This window comes from Punica granatum, chromosome 1 (assembly GCF_007655135.1).
Source record: "Punica granatum isolate Tunisia-2019 chromosome 1, ASM765513v2, whole genome shotgun sequence".
NCBI lineage: Eukaryota > Viridiplantae > Streptophyta > Magnoliopsida > Myrtales > Lythraceae > Punica > Punica granatum.
Genome location: NC_045127.1, coordinates 52,416,269 through 52,433,817, shown reverse-complemented (window position 1 = coordinate 52,433,817; position 17,549 = coordinate 52,416,269). Strand labels below are relative to the sequence as shown.

Below are 17,549 nucleotides of genomic sequence, written 5' to 3'. Positions count from 1 at the left end.
TTGAAGTGGCATAGGGATTTGCATAAATCTATACATGGGAAGTTTGCGTGGAAAACCTAGTAATGCCATTAAAGTGTATATTGGTGTCGGCCAAAAAAAAAAATTGGCATACTCGCCCTCTTTAATGCTTGGCTTATATATAATGCAAGCATATAGTTTGTAACTCTCACAAGAGGAGATTTTCTTCTATAAACCAGATTATATCATCATTAATATACGCACCAACCAAAGGCTCCTCCCTCTCTCCCTCTCCCTAATCTCTCATTCAAACTAGTTTGAACCTTTTTGAATTTCGACCAATGGATCAGCAAGTCGACCAAACTCTCGTCGTTCCCCACGAGCAGTCCGCCAGCCCTTCGAGTAATGGCTCGATGGGGCGCGAGGCAAACCCTGGGCAGTCCCTTCAACTCGTGCTGTACAACAAGGCCGGCCCTTTGGCTGCTAACCGCCCGCACGAGCCGCCCCGGGACGAGAGGGTGCCGGCACCCGCGCCGCCCCCTCCCGAGGAGAGGTCCCAGTGCGGTAAGCCCAAGGTTTTCTCGTGCAACTACTGCCAGAGGGTGTTCTCGTCATCCCAGGCCCTCGGGGGACACCAGAATGCCCATAAGCAGGAGAGAGCCCTCGACAAGCAGCGGCGAGGGCTCGAGCTCGGTTCTCTGGGCCCGCCCTTCTCCTATCTGTCCTCAGCCTTAGGTGTCCAGGTCCCTGCCATGTATGGATCATTTGGTCGGTCTCCCCTTGGGGTTAGGTACGACTCGATGATCCACAAGCCGAAACCCTACATGTTCCCTGTCAATTTGGCGGCATACCCGCTTGGGGGTTTCAGGCATGGCTGTAGTAATCCGCCACCACATCCCTTCAATAGGCCGAGGATGGATGCACCAGTTCAAGCTCACATGAGAGGCGGGCCCGGGCTAGGGCTAGGGCTCGGGCTTGGTCGGGTTCCTCAGGTTCCGAGCGAATATAATAGCTATCAGGCAACAAACAACAGGCAGACGATGGTCCAATCCAACGACACTGTTAAGCAGAAGAAGGCAGAAGTCCCCGAAACTGACCCTTCAGGGATCGACCTTACTCTTAAGCTGGGGATCTAGATTAGCCTATACATGTTCATTATCACATGTAGAATTTGCCTGGTCTCATGCATTATATTAGCTATATTTTATGTATTCATGTCTAGTTATTTATTTTCCATATTTACATTGTTATGATATATATGTTGTGCACATGTTATGTCTAGGGAAACATATATTTTCTTTAGATGTAATTAGATTGTTATCAATATATATTTAGTTTCTTTATCTTCTGTGAAGGTGCATTTTACTTAATCAATAGTTTGAGATTATTCATGGCATGTATAATTGCTTTCAGTTCGATCAAGGTTAATTATGTAAAAAGAAACTAATATATATTGACCGATCGTAAAACATGATCGTTAATGGTGAGATAATTATTATAAAATAGAAATAACCTTGATGATATGATCGATCGATCGATGATCATATATATTATGGTATTTTTGAGAGAATTTTTAACTCGTGCGCATATGTCGGTGGATATTTTTTGGATTCCAATTATGGGGAAACCACCGACATCGAAGGACCATAGTATACACCTATCAAGCCTAGCCATATCTGTTTAATGCTGATCTACATAAAAAGTTGCAAGTACATCGATGAAATCGATCATATATATTACAAAGAATTACGTTTGATTTAGGTCAATTATATCATTAGAGTTTGCCGAATTATTTTATACATATAAACTTAATTTCTAGATAATCTTATCGGTATGCTCCTTAATATTCGAAACCTCAAAGACCCTAGCTCAGTTCAATCCACTCAACCCACTAATTTATGAAGAATTTCTTTTCTTTTTTCGCTGAATATGAAGAATTTCATTTGGTTGGTCTATATTTTGCTATCCTATGATTGAATGCTTATCTAATACAATATATACCTAACCCTAGTCATCAAAATTAAAGTTCCTCCAAGTGCAAGAGATAAGATTTTAATTGCTCCTAATTAAGGAATTGTCGTAATAATTACTACGTATATATGGTGATTTGCCAGTCATATATTAGTCAAATTTTAAAGGAGGGGCACCTTCCAGGAAGCAATGACACCGTAACATTGAAGAGTTAATTTTCTTTATAAGGAAATTGCGGTAATAATTTACCAGTGTAATATTGCACAGGTTTAAGACATTATTAATACTATACCAAAAAACTTAAATAATAATTAAATGCTCTATATGTAATATCGCATATATATTATCAAAGGTAATAAATATATACTATTATTTCATATAATATAATTACTATCACGGAATATTTAAATAATTGAGGATGCGAGTAGAAATTTATAATTAGAAAAATCCTAAATTGGCAGCTATAAATAATATAAGATGTGGATTTCTACCGAAAATAATATAAGATGCGTAGCAATTCTATATGGAAGAGTTTCAAGTTAAAGTCTGGGAAGCCTAGAAAACAATTAAAGAACAATACTATATAAATTAGAAAATTAGATAGCTAGTCTTTAAGGAAACGTATAATTAGAATGCGAGAAAATTAACATTCGCCAATTGAAAATGCATGAATATAGACATTATAGCAGTGTAGTATCACATTCAAATCTTATGTTTGGAATGCCATGAAAATTTCTGAAGTATATTTGATTTAATGAAAAGTCATAAATTCCAGGATTTTCTTGTGTATTTAAAATTTATTAAAATTCCTCATGATAAATTTAAAAATGCGTAAGAACTCAATAATATGAAAAGAAGACAATTAATTATACTACACTTGAAATTTGCATTTGCCAAAGAGAACAATATTATTTTTTGTTCGTAGTGCCAAAGTAAAGAAAACATTTACTGGTTAGTTTCTTCTATTAATTGATAACATGGTCATTTACACATACATAGATCTAATTATCTAATCATTACCCCGAACGACACAAACTAACAGAACATAATCCTTTTGTATTTATAACCAAGAAGGAGAAGGTTGAATCTGATGTATATAAATTCAAAAATATAAAACTATTATAAATTCATCCTGACAAATAATATCATTTAATTGAAAAATGTTATTCTCAAAGTGCCTTTCAAGTATTTGTATTAATGAGACTATAATAAATACAGATATTCTTCATAAATAAAAAAAAATGGTCCATTTTCTCCATAGGGAGAGAGTGGACCACTTTTTTATACTCTCAAACTTTTTTTTACCTATTACTAAAATATTATTTCTTTATGTATTTCAATTTTCAAATTTTTTCCGATCTCCACCCTAATTTTTTGATATGAATATAAGTTAGGGACTATAATATATAATACATACTTATAGCCCTACCACCTAGTTTCTTTTTTATAAGTATTTAGTTTTTTTTATTTGAACGGATGACGGATATTGATCTATTGTAATGAAATAAAAATATTAATAATTAATAAAGTGATACATCTAGTCCCATAACAAACATCGAACCCGCAATATTTTGATTATCAAGTGAAAACGTACGTTACTGCACTACACCTTTTTTAATTTAATTTTATGTTTTAGTTTATATGTTCCACAACTTAAACCATTATTTTGTTATCATTTACAAATGAAGTGAATATACAGATTCAACGATTCATCCTGCTGTCCTTAAGAAAGTTTATGAGCTCGAACACGGCAATGGCATATGTTAACACTTGCAAATGAAAACGATAATTGCCGAGTGGCAATCTACTTTCTTATTAAATATTGATTGAAAAAATCATCTGCAAATATTCGATAAAATGAAGCGGTTTCGACGATGTATAGCCAAAAATAAAGACAAGTAATTCATTGATGAAAGCCAAACAGCCTAATAAGGTAATCCGATTAGGTGGTTTCATGAGATGAATGAAGGGAATATTGTTACTTAGCACATATATAGCTCAGCATTGATATAATTCATAAAAAATTTAAGAACTATTCACAAATCGCGATAGGTAATATCGATACTCGATCAATACCGATGAAATGAACTTTGTAACCTGCAGCATGCACCTTACTGGTATTCAAAGATAGTCCATATATATGATTTATCTGTGCCAATAATACCAAACAAATTACCTTTACATAGGGCAAATTATCATCAACTCATGATTCCTCTCTTGTACAACACATCCCCACCTTCCACAGCCGACGAATTAAATCCAGCAGGTTGCCTAGTGAGGCTCTGGGTCCCATCATTAGCCATCACAGCTCCAGCATCCCAGTGCCAGGGCCGAAGGAAGGACGAGCACGATGAAGAGTATGAAGAAGGATGCAATATAACTGATCCCCAGTCTCTGTCCCCGAGCTTCGCTTCCTTCACTCTTCTCCTGAATAGCAAGTTCCCGACATCTTCTTTTCTCATCTCGGAAACACTTCGCAGTATCGAGACACACAGAAGAAGTATGAGCACTGCATCCTCCTCGGGTATAAACTCCACAATCATCAGCTTCCAGTTTATAAGGGCCGTTGCCTTCCCACTTGGGTTCTCCTCTGTGTACCGAACCAGGGTAACAAAATCCTCATCCCATTCGCCTTCTGATTCAACATCTTCGTCTAACTGTGATCTGTTGCTATCGATTTCATTTGTTCGGAATTGCATTCTCCTACCTCCCAACAACTTCACCTGACAATAAGGTAATATCGATCGCAATCCTTAAGGAAACACATTTTAAGTCATGATATTTTTCTCCCAGAAGAAAAAAACAGATATCTACACGACTACACCTTACCGATGAATCAGAAGATGACTGATTTCTTAGACAAAAAGTAGGGCCTGGAGTCGAGGGCGATGATTGCCACCTCAGCATCAGTTCATCCCCCGTCGAAAAGTGCCACATTGCATTCCAATGTTCTTCCTCGGGTTCTTTTGGTATCGCGGTTCCAACCACTTTCTCTGTACTAGATAGAGCATCATGTCTCAGTCACCAGCATAGTGATTTTGTCAAGAAACTCGAGCTAAAGTATCAAATATTGTCCCGACATAGTAAGAAATATATGCGGATCTGTCTATTGTTTATACTCTTTGCAGCAAATGGGAAGTTTTTCAGAACATACCAGGGGCTCTACCAATGGAACCAGCAACATAGGACCAAGAACCTTCGCGTACTTCTATGATTCGGTCCTCCCATTGGATGTTCGAAGGAGTCTCACCGCCTCTTCTCCAAAATCCTCCTCCCACTCTATGTTTCATTAAGAAAAACTCAAATGTCATGTAAAGGAAGGCACGCTACAATTCCACACCAACCACCCCCCCCTGCTTCTCTCTCTCTCTCGGTGAACGGCACGCTACAATGCTTATAATGTAACTTTACCCATACAAAAGGAACAAAAACGAATTGCCATATAAAACTGCCTGCCTTTGAATGCAATGATATTAAATTCCCTTTTTTTCATCCGTTCCACTAGAAGGGTGACATTAACAAAATATGACTGCAATCTTCTTCTTCTTCTTCTTCTTCTCTCTCTCTCTTTTTTTTTTTTTTCCTTTTTGGGGATAAGCAGCAAACTTCATTAATCACCAAAAAAATTACTGCAATCTTTACCTTATTCGAATGACAAAAGATTCTCTTCCTGCATGGTCGAGGACAGTTCTTGACAGCCATCGACCTTCTTGAGGCCGATAATGATTCATTCTTAGGATCACATCAGATATCATTGCTCCTGAATCATCAGTCACTCTATCAGGCACACACTTGAGCATATAAGGTGCCTGGGCCGGCGGAGTTATCGAAGCAACAATGCCAACTTTCTGCTCTACTTCCTTCCCTAGAGTTAAAGTCGGCGCCCTTAGCAAATCATTCCAATAGAACGTCACCGTGTCCACAAGTTTACTTCCTTTCAGACAAAGACCTGCCCGACTTCGAAGTTCGAGAACGATACCCCTTGTCCCAAACTCGCAATAGAGATGACAAGCTTTTCTCCACAGGTTGTGGGAGATGCTTTCTATTGGTGTGTCGAACTTGAGCTCTCTGTGGCATCTTACAACCCGAAGACGCAAGAACTCGTGTCTTGCATCCTGCATTGACCTCGTCCTTGAGTTGAGCCTCGAGAAAATGCAAACCTGTAGAAAGGATCAATTTGTACTGTAATTTCTTTAACAAAAATAGCAATTACGAAAATATCATGGAGCAAGAAGGGAAAGCTGACCTCGAGCAAGAACCTCGGAATCATCGATTTGTATTTAGTGTTAACATCCGCATCAAATGCTTCCCAATAAATGGGCGGCTTAACTGAGGATGGGACCCCTTCTTGTTTCAAGGCAATATGGCCGCCAGCTTTCTCGTAAGGTTGATCAAAAGTTCTTTGCCACAACTTCTTGGTCGCTTCAACTTCTTCCTGCTTCACAGTCTCCCACACTCTTCCCAACTTACCCATATCACATTCGATCTCTTTCAAGTCCTCTGCATATACTGTGGGGTAGCTCTGATTCATCACATTCAATTCAAGCGAAATACAGCACGTAAGATGAAGGAGTCTTATCTGCTCCTAACCCCAAATATCCGAAGCATGTTGAAAAACCAGCAACTTACCGAGGAAAAAATCGAATTGCTATCACTAATCTACTTATAGTTCCATAAGAGCATCATTTGTGTGAATCTAACCAAACAATAATCATCCATGAAGACCACATGCAGCTCACGAATAACAGTCAAAGTTGCAAAGGCGTGCACCTGATGAGTGAACCACATGATCAGAATATCAGAAGTGGGCACGAACCGGCTACTCCAACCCGACAATTTCCCCAAGATGTACAAGAACCCTTTGTATCTCTGCTTGGCCGCTATCAGGTACATGGTTTCGGTCATGTACGGCTCCGAGAACTTGGAGTACAAGAACCTATGCTTCATCACTTCGTCCAAGAGGGACTCATTAACAACAGACGGGGATGGAACATCCAAATCGGCTTCGTTCTCGAAAGGCTCGGATGGGTATCTTTGCGACCAAATCGCCCTGCATCTTATCAGTGCATACTCTTCGTTCTCTTTGTCGAAGATGGCAGGCTTGCCGATAAGCTTCGAGAATCTCGACTCGCAGTATTGCTGGTAACCCTCCTGGAAGTCACGCGGATAACAGTCAGCAGCTATGCTTAAAATATGGTATGAGTATAATCGACCAAACGGGGCAGGGCAGAGCAGAGCAGACTCACCGGATTCAAGGAGTGACAGAACCAAACCCACTCAACATCAATCGGAGGCAGCACAACCGGAGCATTGGGCCCCACTGTGATCCCGCACATCAACGGCATCCACAGTTCCTCGTACCTGCAACCCCAAAAAAAAAAAAGAAGAATCAGTGTCAGATGAGGATACTTTTTCACAGAAAAAAGATCAAAGGTAAGGACTTTATGTGAAGAATTAATCTCAGACCTCCTGACAGCTTCAACAATGGCTGGTCTGTCGTGGAGCCAAAGGGAATCGTTGACCGTCCTGAGGAGCCCGATGGTCCGCCTCGCCGCGGGGACGAGGTCGAGCCCCACGCGTGTCGTGTCCCTCTCGGACAGCTCGCTGAGGGTCCGGGTGACCATGCTGTCCGACACGGAAGCGCGGCGAGTAGTCGACGACATGGTAGACAAGGAAGGAAGGAAGATCTCTACATGGGGGGTCTTCGGAATGTTTGACCCGGTGACTTGACTGAACGGTGAGAGAGAGAGAGAGAGGGTGGTCGGAGAAAGGAATAAACTTTGAGAACGGACAAAGGGGAGACAGAAACAGACAAGCAGTCAGACGTAAAGGGTGATGGCGACGTGGCGAAACAGTGGGTATGAAACGGCTCTCGGCAGCAGGTGGAAGAACAGTTTAGATTATTCGTTGCTTTAATTAATCATCAGACATATAAAAAAGAGTAAGACAGGTTATCTGAATTTCTTCGTGGCCCGATCAAATCGATAGCTTAATCACAAGACCATGTGATCCGATAGGTGGGTGTGTCTACGGTTGCTTAAACTAATGGGATCCCTCATGTTTCGGGCTGAACGTTCTAGTTCCACGACGTATCAACGGATAGACAGTAAGTACGAAGTAGGCAGTTCGGCGAGAAATTATCCTCCATCCAATGGTTATGGGAGTATAGTGTACTGCTCCAAATGACCATAGAATTAGTTTTGAGAGGAAGAGAGTTTGGCTTCTTCCCAGTATCGAATGACGAGTAGATGAGCTGGACCGAGACCGATATTACAAAGGAAGGCGAATCTAGGAGTTCTCCGTGCATGGGGAAAGCTTAGGCATAGAAGTAGTCCAGCACGGCATCAATTATAAATTCTGGTCACATCAAATTCATAATAATTAAGACATTCGATGATGAACTACGTCCAAATGGAGTGAGGCTGTCCATCATTGAGACAGCAAAGGATGAGGCAAGAAAGCAACATCCCATCCCATCCCATCCCATCAGAGATGCTTGCCGAACTTTCATTGCTGTTTATTTAGATTTTCAATAGAAAGATGACATGCTTTTTGGCTTAAAGATGTGATGAGTCACCATCCTCATAAGGCGTACAACCCACATCTAGGCATATAAAACTCCGGCAATTATTTAGTCAGGTCATTGGATCCTGCTGTAAGCTGATCCAACGAACAAAATGGGGAAAAGTGTCAAACAAAACAATGCAATCGTTCCACACCCACATAAAACCATCTTTTAATTCCCTAAATAAAGACCGGGAGGGGGAGACTAACATAGCAATCCCCTTTGAAGACCAGAAGGACTCCACAATCGCTATGAAATATTCCATTCGCTCGAATAGGTAAAAGGCTCGGTGAGACAACCTACTTAGATCATTGTGACCCCACCAAAGCGCACAATGAACTAGAGCAGTTCCCATAGAATAAAGGACAGTGATTTACTAACGCAAGCGTTTTCGTGTTTAAGTCGAGTTTCGATTTCTTAACCTCCCCCTTTGAAAGACGAAATTCGTTATCAGCTGAGTTACCACCTTGATGGTACCCACATAAAACCATCCACACAAGCAAATGCAAGCCTTGATCTATTATATTGCTCGCATTATTTGACACAAAAATCGTCATGCCTGAACTCGACGGAGAAACAGAGCACAAATTCAGTTGAGTGTCCTGAAAATACACATAGGCGGACTTAATTCAAGCTGGCAAGATTGATCCTTCTGCAGTTCCATTGAGCAGGCATCACATGATTTGTGCTGATCAGTTCTCAGCTGAGTGTTGTGAAAATACACATAGGTGGACTTAATTCAAGCTGGCAAGATTGATCCTTCCGTAGTTCCACTGAGCAGGCATCACATGATTTGTGCTGATCAGTTCTCCGAAACCTACATATGAATCATTGAGGATCTATTGCCCTAAACTCCAACTCCGTGAAGGCCATTCTGCAGCGAGATGGATTAGTGGATTGCTCTGATAACCGGTTTCGCTAGACAAAGACTCTCATCATGGTTGCTTCTTCAACATCATAATAAAGACCATTAGTCATGAAAAGTTGACACAAGATCAAAGCTGGGTTTTCCCAACAATTACAAGTCTCTACAATTGAATCAAATTCCAAAGGTTTACTCGGCTATCTTTATTCGATCCCTGACGCCACTGCATCAGATAAAACGAGAGTTGAGTACGAAATTAGAACCTTTACCAAAATCTAACTTGATAATAAATACCAATGTTTCCCAGAAGAAAAGATGAAGGCCGAAATGAGAGGAGCCGAATACAGACAAAATTAAAAAATTTACCAAGCGGTCAGCCCCCATAGAAACACTTCTACTATTTAAGGGCATGTTTGGTTCGCAGGATTTCATCAAGAACGCAATACGTATCCCGCAAGGAATACACAATCCGACGTTTGGTTCGCAGGTCATGCGAAATACCTATTTCGAACAGGCCCATAATCCGACTTTCACCCGAATTGAGGAAAGCCTCAGGTGAAGATCCGAATTAGCTAAGGGGCATCTGGACTTGATGCTGAAAATACTAAAATACCCTCAACATTGTTCATTAATTTCAAAATGTGCCATCGTTCTATCCTTGCAAATCCGACCCATACAACTCCTCTCAGTAACACAGCGACTCCTCCGTCGAAGAACTCCACTCCGACAGTGACTCCTCCATCGAAGCTCAGCGCCTCAACGCCTCGATGATGCCATTCCACTCGGCGACTCCACTCCGCGAGTCGAAGGTCGCTCGTCACCCACTTCCCCACTTGAAGCAACTGATCTCCCGCGCTCTGCCGAGGCAATGTGCTCGGTTTTTACCCCTCGAATCCGTTATAATTTAGGCTTCTCCCGCTGCCTATCAAGTCCAAGCTTTCAATTTTGATTCTAGGGTAGTCAATTATCAAGTTAGGGTTTTCAATTTCAAGTTCAGGCAAGTGATTTTCAGGTTAGGATTTTCGAATTTCCTGTAGGTTTTGATTTGGTTTTGCTGTTTTAGGTTGTCTTGAAGGCATAGCTTCGGTTTTGATTCTTCTGAGGGGCAGATTTGGGGAAAAAAATTTCAGTTTTCATCTACCTCAAATACCCGTTGATAAAACTGGGGAAAATTTTCGGTTTTCATCTCCAAATCTAAACACAGCAATGTATCATAATCTCTTTTAAGGATTTTTCCCGTGTAGCAGTTAAGCTTATTCACCTCTATTTTGTTTCACTTTGAATATGAAACAGGGGAGATGATTGCCGATATCCTTGGAGTGGAAGTGTTCAGGCAGACCATCGCTGGCAACATTCCCGTGGGAAGCTACTGTGCTTTCTCCAACAGAGGTGGCCTGGCAAAGTCGACGATATCACTTTGTTTCGTGATAAAGCTTCTCTGCTAAAGCTTGAAGGACCAGCTTTTTTCACTTTCGCTGGAATATTATTCTAGTTTTTGGTGTTTCTTGCTTAATAAATAAGTTGAACCACCTCTTTCTCCATCCCTACTGTCATGGCAAAACACATCTTCTGGCATGCAATGCTATGTTTTTTTTACGTTGATTAGAAATCAAAAAGCAGTGCCCAACACTTCTGCAACCAGAAAAAAAGGGGAGAACTCACACATGGCGAAATCTTGTTCTTCAGGTCCATCCCCACACATCCGTTGAAGACTTGGATGAGCTCTCAACTCTCCTCCAAGTCCCCTTAGTGGCTAGGACAGTGAACCGTGGCAGAGGTGATAGCCGCGGGCATGACCGTGAACGACTGGACATCCTTTTGCGGGTCCGACACCACAGCCACAGAGTTGTCCGTTATCGAGCGTCTTCAAGGACTAGCTTTTTTCACTATTGTTGATGAGATGAGGAAGTCGCTCATTGACAGTTATGTGTGAAATCAGGTCCTAAAGTTTTGGCTGTTAGCATCAATGATAATAGTTTTTTGCTTGGTCGGTCCAGAGTGTTAATATAGTGTTCTTAAGTCTTGACTAAGCTTCTTGTCTTGCTAATCCTCGGAAAGTTGTTTAACAATCAGCCATCTTGTGGCTTTGGAACCTGTTTTTCTTTTTAGTGCTTTTCTTTATGATGTATAAGACAATTGCGGGAAAGTTATCATTTGGTAAATGATCCAATTTTATCGAGGAATATACATGCTTATTTTATGTCTGCTAACACAATAGTTATTTATATTAATTTTTCAAATTATTTACTTTTAAATTATTTAAAATGTTTATTTTTTATTAATTATAAAAATTGTCATTATTAAAGTTATCTATTTATATTATAAAATTCATTATATTTAGCATGAAGGGGATTTCTGTCTTTTTACCCTATTCCTATTCTTTCTATTCCTTATTCAACTCAACCAAACATCAGAATTATAATTCTTAACTTTGCTATTCCCTCCAACCAAACAAAAAAATTTCATTAGAATTTCTATTATATTTCCTGTCTATTCTATTCCCTATCTATTCTATTCCCTGTCTATTCTAATCCAGCGAACCAAACGTAGCCTTACTATTTTAGCTGTTTGACTCTCATGAGCTTATATATCAAAAAGAAATTAATTGCAGTCTTCCCAGAATTACAGACCGTGCAAGTGGACAGATCACAAACAGCAAAAATTTCAGCACGAATACGGCTATGAGACTTTTTACAGGTAGCCTCTAAGAAGGCAAAGAGAAGAAAACGTTAACATGCAGAGTTTATATGCTCGGAGGCAGCAGCAGCATCGAGCAATATAACAGAGAACATCCTTCATAGGGTGCTACCTGTAAAAAGTCTCATAAACGTTGGAGACATTTCAGAGGATATATATATGTGTGTGCAGACATTTCAGCTCAGATAAATGTTGGAAACAAGTCTACTCCCAGACCTGGAAGAGGTCTCGTAATGAGCTGGGATAAACATTTATCCTCATTGCTAGATAATGATGTGATAGATCCATAAGCAAAACCAGGTACAGTAATGCATCAAAATGAATGGACCCAAGCCTCCTCCATCCCCTGAAGATGACAAAATCTAATATTTCCAAGAGTCTAGGCATTGGGCAATTTTCAGCCAAAATATATTTCTCCACAATACCAGCCTAGACTTCATGGAGCAGAAAATAGACCACTGGCCATTCTTAAATTAATTCTGGAGTATGGACCAAGAATTCATACTATCTTTATGACCATACCCTAGTATGTCGTAGCAGCATATCTAAACTGCAATTAAACGTGCAACCACCTTTACCATGCTGACCTGTTATCTATAGAATGAAATGGCGACAATTTAGATATTTCACAGTTCTCTATGTACCCAAGAAAAGAAGGAAAAGAAGACACATTTGCGTTTGATAAATTAAGGAAAGAAATGTGTGGGAAGAATGGATATATGATAAGAATGATGTGATGTTTTTTGAAAGAGAAAGTGAAAAATGACTTATTCCATTAAGTCAAATATATATTTTTACATAACTCATTCAGTACTTTTTGACTTAATAATTAATTAAGTAGTTTAGAACATCATTTCCTACATTTCCTACCTTTCCCTCTTTCTTCTATTCATTTTCCCTTATAACTAAATTGTAACTAACTTTTAAGCAAACTTTTTGATTGAGTTGAAACAAAATGAAGACTGACACATTAAAACACGCGATATTACTGCTAAAGAATGAAGGCAAAGAAGACTCAGCTCGCGGAGAATGAGTTCCCTCAGAAATCAATAGAGAAAAGAATCAATCACTGAATTGATCAGCATTAGCATGGTATGATATTAAACATCATTGGGAACATCTTGCGGTTGGCATTTACAGAACGCAATAATCAATGTTAATTTGTCTTCTGACCGCAAAATAAATAAACACATTAAATTTACAATTTGCATCCGCATAAGCCATCAGAAATCATCAAAAGATCAAAACTTCTATGCGTCGATGAGAATCATAAGTCAAAGAAAAATACGGAAAAACACAAACTAGTCGCTCAAGGTCAGGAATTTCGAACCATAAAAAAGCGCGGAAATCAAACGATCATGCTCAGATAAACGTTGGAAACGAGTCTAATCACGGACCTGGGAACAGGTCTCGTAATGAGCTGGGATAAACATTTATCATCATAGCATCGACAAAGCTTTTGCAACCTCAGAATGTAAAATCTAATCAAGAAACAGCAACAGCTCTCAGAGGACACATTCCAACGACCCGACAGCCAAAAATTAGCGAAAATAGCAACTACTTGAGGATCCATCGTATCACCCGAAGAAGCGGGAAGAAGTGTAGAGGAGAAGGTTCCAGCGTCGGCTATGGATTAGAGAAACTTGGGAATTTAAAGGCGGGAGCTTTAGGGTTAGGGTTAGCGGTCCCTTCTGGTGGCGGTGGCGGGAGCTGAACTTCCCTGCTTCCGTTTTTACCCTGATGGGTTGGGTGTGAGCGGGAGTTTGTTAATGGGCCCAACAAGTTTCCCATCCATTCTGGACCGGCCCATAATGAGCCCATTTAAGTTTCTAAAGTTTCTACTCAGCCCAAAAAAAGGGTTCTAAAGTTTCTCATGATACATATAGCATAAAGAAGGAGCAGTTTTTGTAAGATTTTTAATCCCTCCACACCTCAGAATGCAACCTTATTATAGAAAAAGAGGCGCTTTCACATTCTTACGCGTTACTCACTCATCCGTTATTGGACCCGGTTAAAAGAAGGGGATCCGGGTAGTAGGGCGGACCACCATAATCCTTCAAGGCCCAAATAACTCGATTTTCTCACATATCACCTTTACGGGGTGGAAGCCATTCATGGTTTGAATGGTTCAAACGCCTCATTGGTAATTACAAGCAACTGCATTGAAGATGCAAAAAATTCCTCATTGGTAACAAATGGTTTTCGATAAAAAAGATACACATTGACCAACGTTGATTGATTCAAACGGTTCGACATCTTTTCTCCTTAAGCAATGTCCGGAATTCGAGTCTTATGAATGGAGAAAATCCAGCTAGGAGAGTTATATCTGTTAGTGGGCTAATCCGACTCGACTGGATTAGGTGTGGCCTAATTGGGCTTCCGGATACTACTAGTCACGCCTAAAAAAAATATATTTTGGTTATATTTCATCTTTTCAACAAGTTTAGTAACATACAACGACCCTACTGTTCCGATAGACTGGTTGACTTATTAGCAGGAAGCCCTAATATGTTAGAAAATTTTGGTAGCCCCTTCTCTGTTAAAAGACTATAATATCACGTGTGCTCGAGATTGGGCGAGGAAGCGCGTCAACTTTACAACGAACTACATCAATCGTGCCTCCGGAGGAGGTGATCTTTATCTAATAAGTTGTCAATAAAAAAAAAAAAAAAAAGTTTGACAAAAAGTTTAGCGGCATGGGAATAGTGCACCTTACTGGAAGTTTATGGTTAACCCCGTAATTTGCTACCGCCCCAACAGAACCGTTGGACATGTTTTTCTTTGGCGCCGATGAGAACCGTCGGCAGTTGGAAGTTGGAACCTTATCCCCAACAACTGGAAAGACGCACCTCAGTTGACTTCCCTTGAACTTGTCCTCTCTCTCTCTCTCTCCCCCCCTACAAATCCATGACTTCCTCCTGCAAATTACTCTCTCAGTCTCACTCCCTCTTCCCCCTCTCAGCTCCAAATACTTCTCCGGTTGCCCTCAAGAGAACCCATTGCTTGTTCTCAAGCTCCATTAATCACTCAACACTTCACGGCCACCACCTGAACTCCGCTGCAGCCCACACCATCTCCCGGAGACTATTCCTCCCTTCGGTTTCGGGCATCTGGGATGCTCTAACTGGCGGCGGCAACAATGCCCGCGAGGCGGTCTTGGCCATTCGCCGGGGAATGTTACTCTTCAGACAGGTATAGCGGCAGTTATTGTTCTTGCAGCGCTGTGTCTGTCTTGCTTTGGCTTCTCTGGAGTATATTAACAACCACCTTGTGCACACCCTTTTCGATATAATTAGATCCTTGAGTGTAGTCTAGAGTTTGAATAACATACGTCCTATAAGCTAGTTGACGAACAATTGAACCGTTGGTTGTGTCTATAATGTATTGTGGGAGTGTAATGCTCATCTTATTGATTTTCCTGGATATAAATTGTGATTGATCGTCTCCGACTCAGACCAATAGATTTACAAACGCGTACAGATATAGACTCACCATGAATAACAAATGATGCCTTGCTCGTAGTCGTCGGCAAGCCAATCTTAAGGTGAAATTTTCGTACTTTTCCAGCGCCAAGCAGGGGATAAAGATTTTACCTCTCCTTTCTCAGCTTCTCAAGTGGATGTGTTTCGTATAGGGTGACATTGCTGGCTCTTTAACAGAATTCGACAAGGCAATAGAGCTGGATCCTCGGCAGAAGGCATGTACGTTTCAAAAGATTCGTGAAATCTCCCAGTTTTTTTTTTTTCCCTAGAGAGAATTATTGTTTAAAGATACAAGGAAGGATTGACTCTTTGGTATGTTCAGATCTTTGGCAAAGAGGTCTATCTCTCTACTATCTTAATAGGTGAGAGGATTTATGATCTATGCAAACAATTACATCTTCTATGGTTTAAAGTATAAAACATGATTTGTCCCGTGCTGCATCATTCGTCAGGATAGGTTCGAAGAAGGGGCAGAGCAGTTCCGGATAGATGTAGCCCAGAATCCAAATGATACAGAGGAGTCAATATGGTGCTTTCTGTGCGAAGCTCAACTGTGTGGAGTTGATGAAGCGAGGAGACGTTTTCTCGAGGTTAGTCCATTGATCGCTCCATCGAGCATTGCCCCTAAACTGAGCAACAAGCACATCAACAAATATTATTATAAACTCAACTATATGGCTTATACCATTCATGGAAATTATTCCGAATTTTCACTGACCATCTTAATAACTGGATGCAGGTAGGAAGGGACCCACGGCCGGTGATGAGGGAAGCATATAACATGTTTAAGGACGGAGGAGATCCAGAAAAGGTGTTTCACTTAAACATTTGCAATTGAAATTCCTAAAACTCATGAGGATCTTTTTTGAAAGAAACATGTCTGTAGTTGCATTTTATTCAAAAGAATGTCCTGACAAGAGAAATCCAACTTGGCTATGTAGTTCGCTGCTCTATTTCTGAACGGAAGCCCAGGCGAGTACTTCTACGCTTCTTTGTATGCAGGCCTTTATTATGAATCTGAGGTATTTTACCTAACTGAATAAACAGATTGAACTTATCTGTTTAAGCTATGAGCTGATGATCAAGGGCCTCGACTTCAAAATCCTAATCCGAAATGTTTCCTCCTTTTACAGAGGAAACCAGATGAGGCTAAACGATGGATACTCGATGCATATCGATCTCCATATGGGGAAAGGTCAGGCCTAAGCGCCAACCATTCTTGTTCTTGAGAAATGGGAATCTTTCGAGAAATATAAAGCTGTCATGTGATATTTTTCAGGTCCGACGATTACATGGCTTCGCTCGCTAAAGTTCACTGCCTTTGTAGAGATTGGATTTCATCTTGAACGATACCTGGCGCTGTCTGTAATCCCAGTGATTCAATAAAAGTGGGATCTCTCATTTACGTCTTTGGCAATCAGCATTGCAACTCACTACAGGCGCGATCACTAAAAAGCGAGTCGGCAGTGACAGGAAAAGGTTACGCTATGCTCCTTTTCCTATTCATTTCTCGGTGTCAGCATCCATGGTGGAGCGCCACAGGTCACACCAACGGATGGATTACATACGCAAATACAATGGATAGAGTGATTTTATTCTGGTAATCGACAGGATAAGCTCTTCTTCGACGATTCTTTGTGATGTTCCAGTACAATGTCTTGAGAGTAACTCTTATCCTCTTCTGAAGTTAGTCTTGTCCCCTTGTTGCGACCTTGCATACAACTGACTTACTATTGAAGAATGCCCATTACAGTTTATGTTTTCTTTAATTAATTCTCAATTATAACCTAATCATAGAACATGTGGAATTCAGCTATACACAACTCATCATCATGCAAACTCACAATCACGTGTACGAAAAGATTATCATATGGCTTCTAGCCGTTCGTTTTGAAAACGTGATCATCTCTTCAGATTAATAAACAACGATCATTACTTCTTTAATTCTTTCTTGGTTTCTGACCTGGCAGCATTTCCGTCACGCACAATCCAACTCGAGAGTCGCAGAAAC

The 17,549-nt window shown here is 40.5% G+C and overlaps 3 protein-coding genes, 1 long non-coding RNA gene and 3 other non-coding genes across 11 annotated transcripts; 3 read left to right on the top strand and 4 right to left on the bottom strand.

Annotated features, from left to right (window-relative positions):
* The first annotated feature begins 43 nt into the window (after positions 1-43).
* LOC116207658 (zinc finger protein 3) lies at positions 44-1,094 on the top strand. Its single transcript, XM_031540711.1, has one exon. The coding sequence runs from the start codon at positions 300-302 to the stop codon at positions 1,092-1,094; it is 795 nt and encodes a 264-aa protein (XP_031396571.1). The 5' UTR covers positions 44-299.
* A 2,919-nt stretch (positions 1,095-4,013) lies between these two features.
* LOC116192297 lies at positions 4,014-7,708 on the bottom strand. 4 transcript variants are annotated; one of them, XM_031520812.1, is made up of 8 exons: positions 7,396-7,706; positions 7,176-7,290; positions 6,700-7,080; positions 6,176-6,451; positions 5,572-6,089; positions 5,084-5,208; positions 4,759-4,922; positions 4,014-4,652 (listed from the first exon to the last, which is right to left on the bottom strand). In XM_031520812.1, the coding sequence occupies exons 1-8, from the start codon at positions 7,590-7,592 to the stop codon at positions 4,128-4,130; spliced, it is 2,301 nt and encodes a 766-aa protein (XP_031376672.1). In that variant the 5' UTR covers positions 7,593-7,706; the 3' UTR covers positions 4,014-4,127. The 4 variants fall into 4 exon arrangements, 2 of the variants coding, with proteins under 2 accessions (XP_031376672.1, XP_031376674.1); XR_004154040.1 differs by having other exon boundaries at positions 4,231-4,652; positions 4,759-4,927; positions 7,396-7,707; XR_004154041.1 differs by having other exon boundaries at positions 4,541-4,681; positions 4,759-4,927; positions 7,396-7,708.
* Positions 7,709-10,012: 2,304 nt separating this feature from the next.
* Positions 10,013-11,467, top strand: LOC116193306. 2 transcript variants are annotated; one of them, XR_004154232.1, is made up of 2 exons: positions 10,013-10,168; positions 10,653-11,467. It is a non-coding gene; the product is annotated as an uncharacterized LOC116193306 (long non-coding RNA). The 2 variants fall into 2 exon arrangements; XR_004154231.1 differs by having other exon boundaries at positions 10,013-10,229.
* A 762-nt stretch (positions 11,468-12,229) lies between these two features.
* LOC116193337 lies at positions 12,230-12,327 on the bottom strand. Its single transcript, XR_004154249.1, has one exon. It is a non-coding gene; the product is annotated as a small nucleolar RNA snoR69Y (small nucleolar RNA).
* Positions 12,328-13,088: 761 nt separating this feature from the next.
* Positions 13,089-13,174, bottom strand: LOC116193342. Its single transcript, XR_004154254.1, has one exon. It is a non-coding gene; the product is annotated as a small nucleolar RNA snoR53Y (small nucleolar RNA).
* Positions 13,175-13,410: 236 nt separating this feature from the next.
* Positions 13,411-13,509, bottom strand: LOC116193338. Its single transcript, XR_004154250.1, has one exon. It is a non-coding gene; the product is annotated as a small nucleolar RNA snoR69Y (small nucleolar RNA).
* A 1,318-nt stretch (positions 13,510-14,827) lies between these two features.
* On the top strand, positions 14,828-17,293 carry LOC116194851. The gene is made up of 8 exons (XM_031523756.1): positions 14,828-15,248; positions 15,691-15,757; positions 15,861-15,900; positions 15,996-16,128; positions 16,278-16,349; positions 16,480-16,560; positions 16,672-16,733; positions 16,818-17,293. Exons 1-8 carry the CDS (start codon positions 14,964-14,966, stop codon positions 16,882-16,884), a joined length of 807 nt encoding a protein of 268 aa, XP_031379616.1. The 5' UTR covers positions 14,828-14,963; the 3' UTR covers positions 16,885-17,293.
* Positions 17,294-17,549: the final 256 nt, after the last annotated feature.

Excerpts from the sequence above, each read along its gene's own strand:
- LOC116207658 (XM_031540711.1), top strand. The coding sequence starts at position 300 with ATGGATCAGCAAGTCGACCAAACTCTCGTCGTTCCCCACGAGCAGTCC.
- LOC116192297 (XM_031520812.1), bottom strand. The coding sequence starts at position 7,592 with ATGTCGTCGACTACTCGCCGCGCTTCCGTGTCGGACAGCATGGTCACC. Across the intron at positions 7,081-7,175 it reads TCTGTCACTCCTTGAATCCG|GAGGGTTACCAGCAATACTG; the intron begins GTGAGTCTGCTC and ends CGTGACTTCCAG. Across the intron at positions 4,923-5,083 it reads TTCCATTGGTAGAGCCCCTG|AGAAAGTGGTTGGAACCGCG; the intron begins GTATGTTCTGAA and ends TATCTAGTACAG.
- LOC116194851 (XM_031523756.1), top strand. The coding sequence starts at position 14,964 with ATGACTTCCTCCTGCAAATTACTCTCTCAGTCTCACTCCCTCTTCCCC. Across the intron at positions 15,249-15,690 it reads GAATGTTACTCTTCAGACAG|GGTGACATTGCTGGCTCTTT; the intron begins GTATAGCGGCAG and ends TGTTTCGTATAG. Across the intron at positions 16,561-16,671 it reads GCCTTTATTATGAATCTGAG|AGGAAACCAGATGAGGCTAA; the intron begins GTATTTTACCTA and ends CTCCTTTTACAG.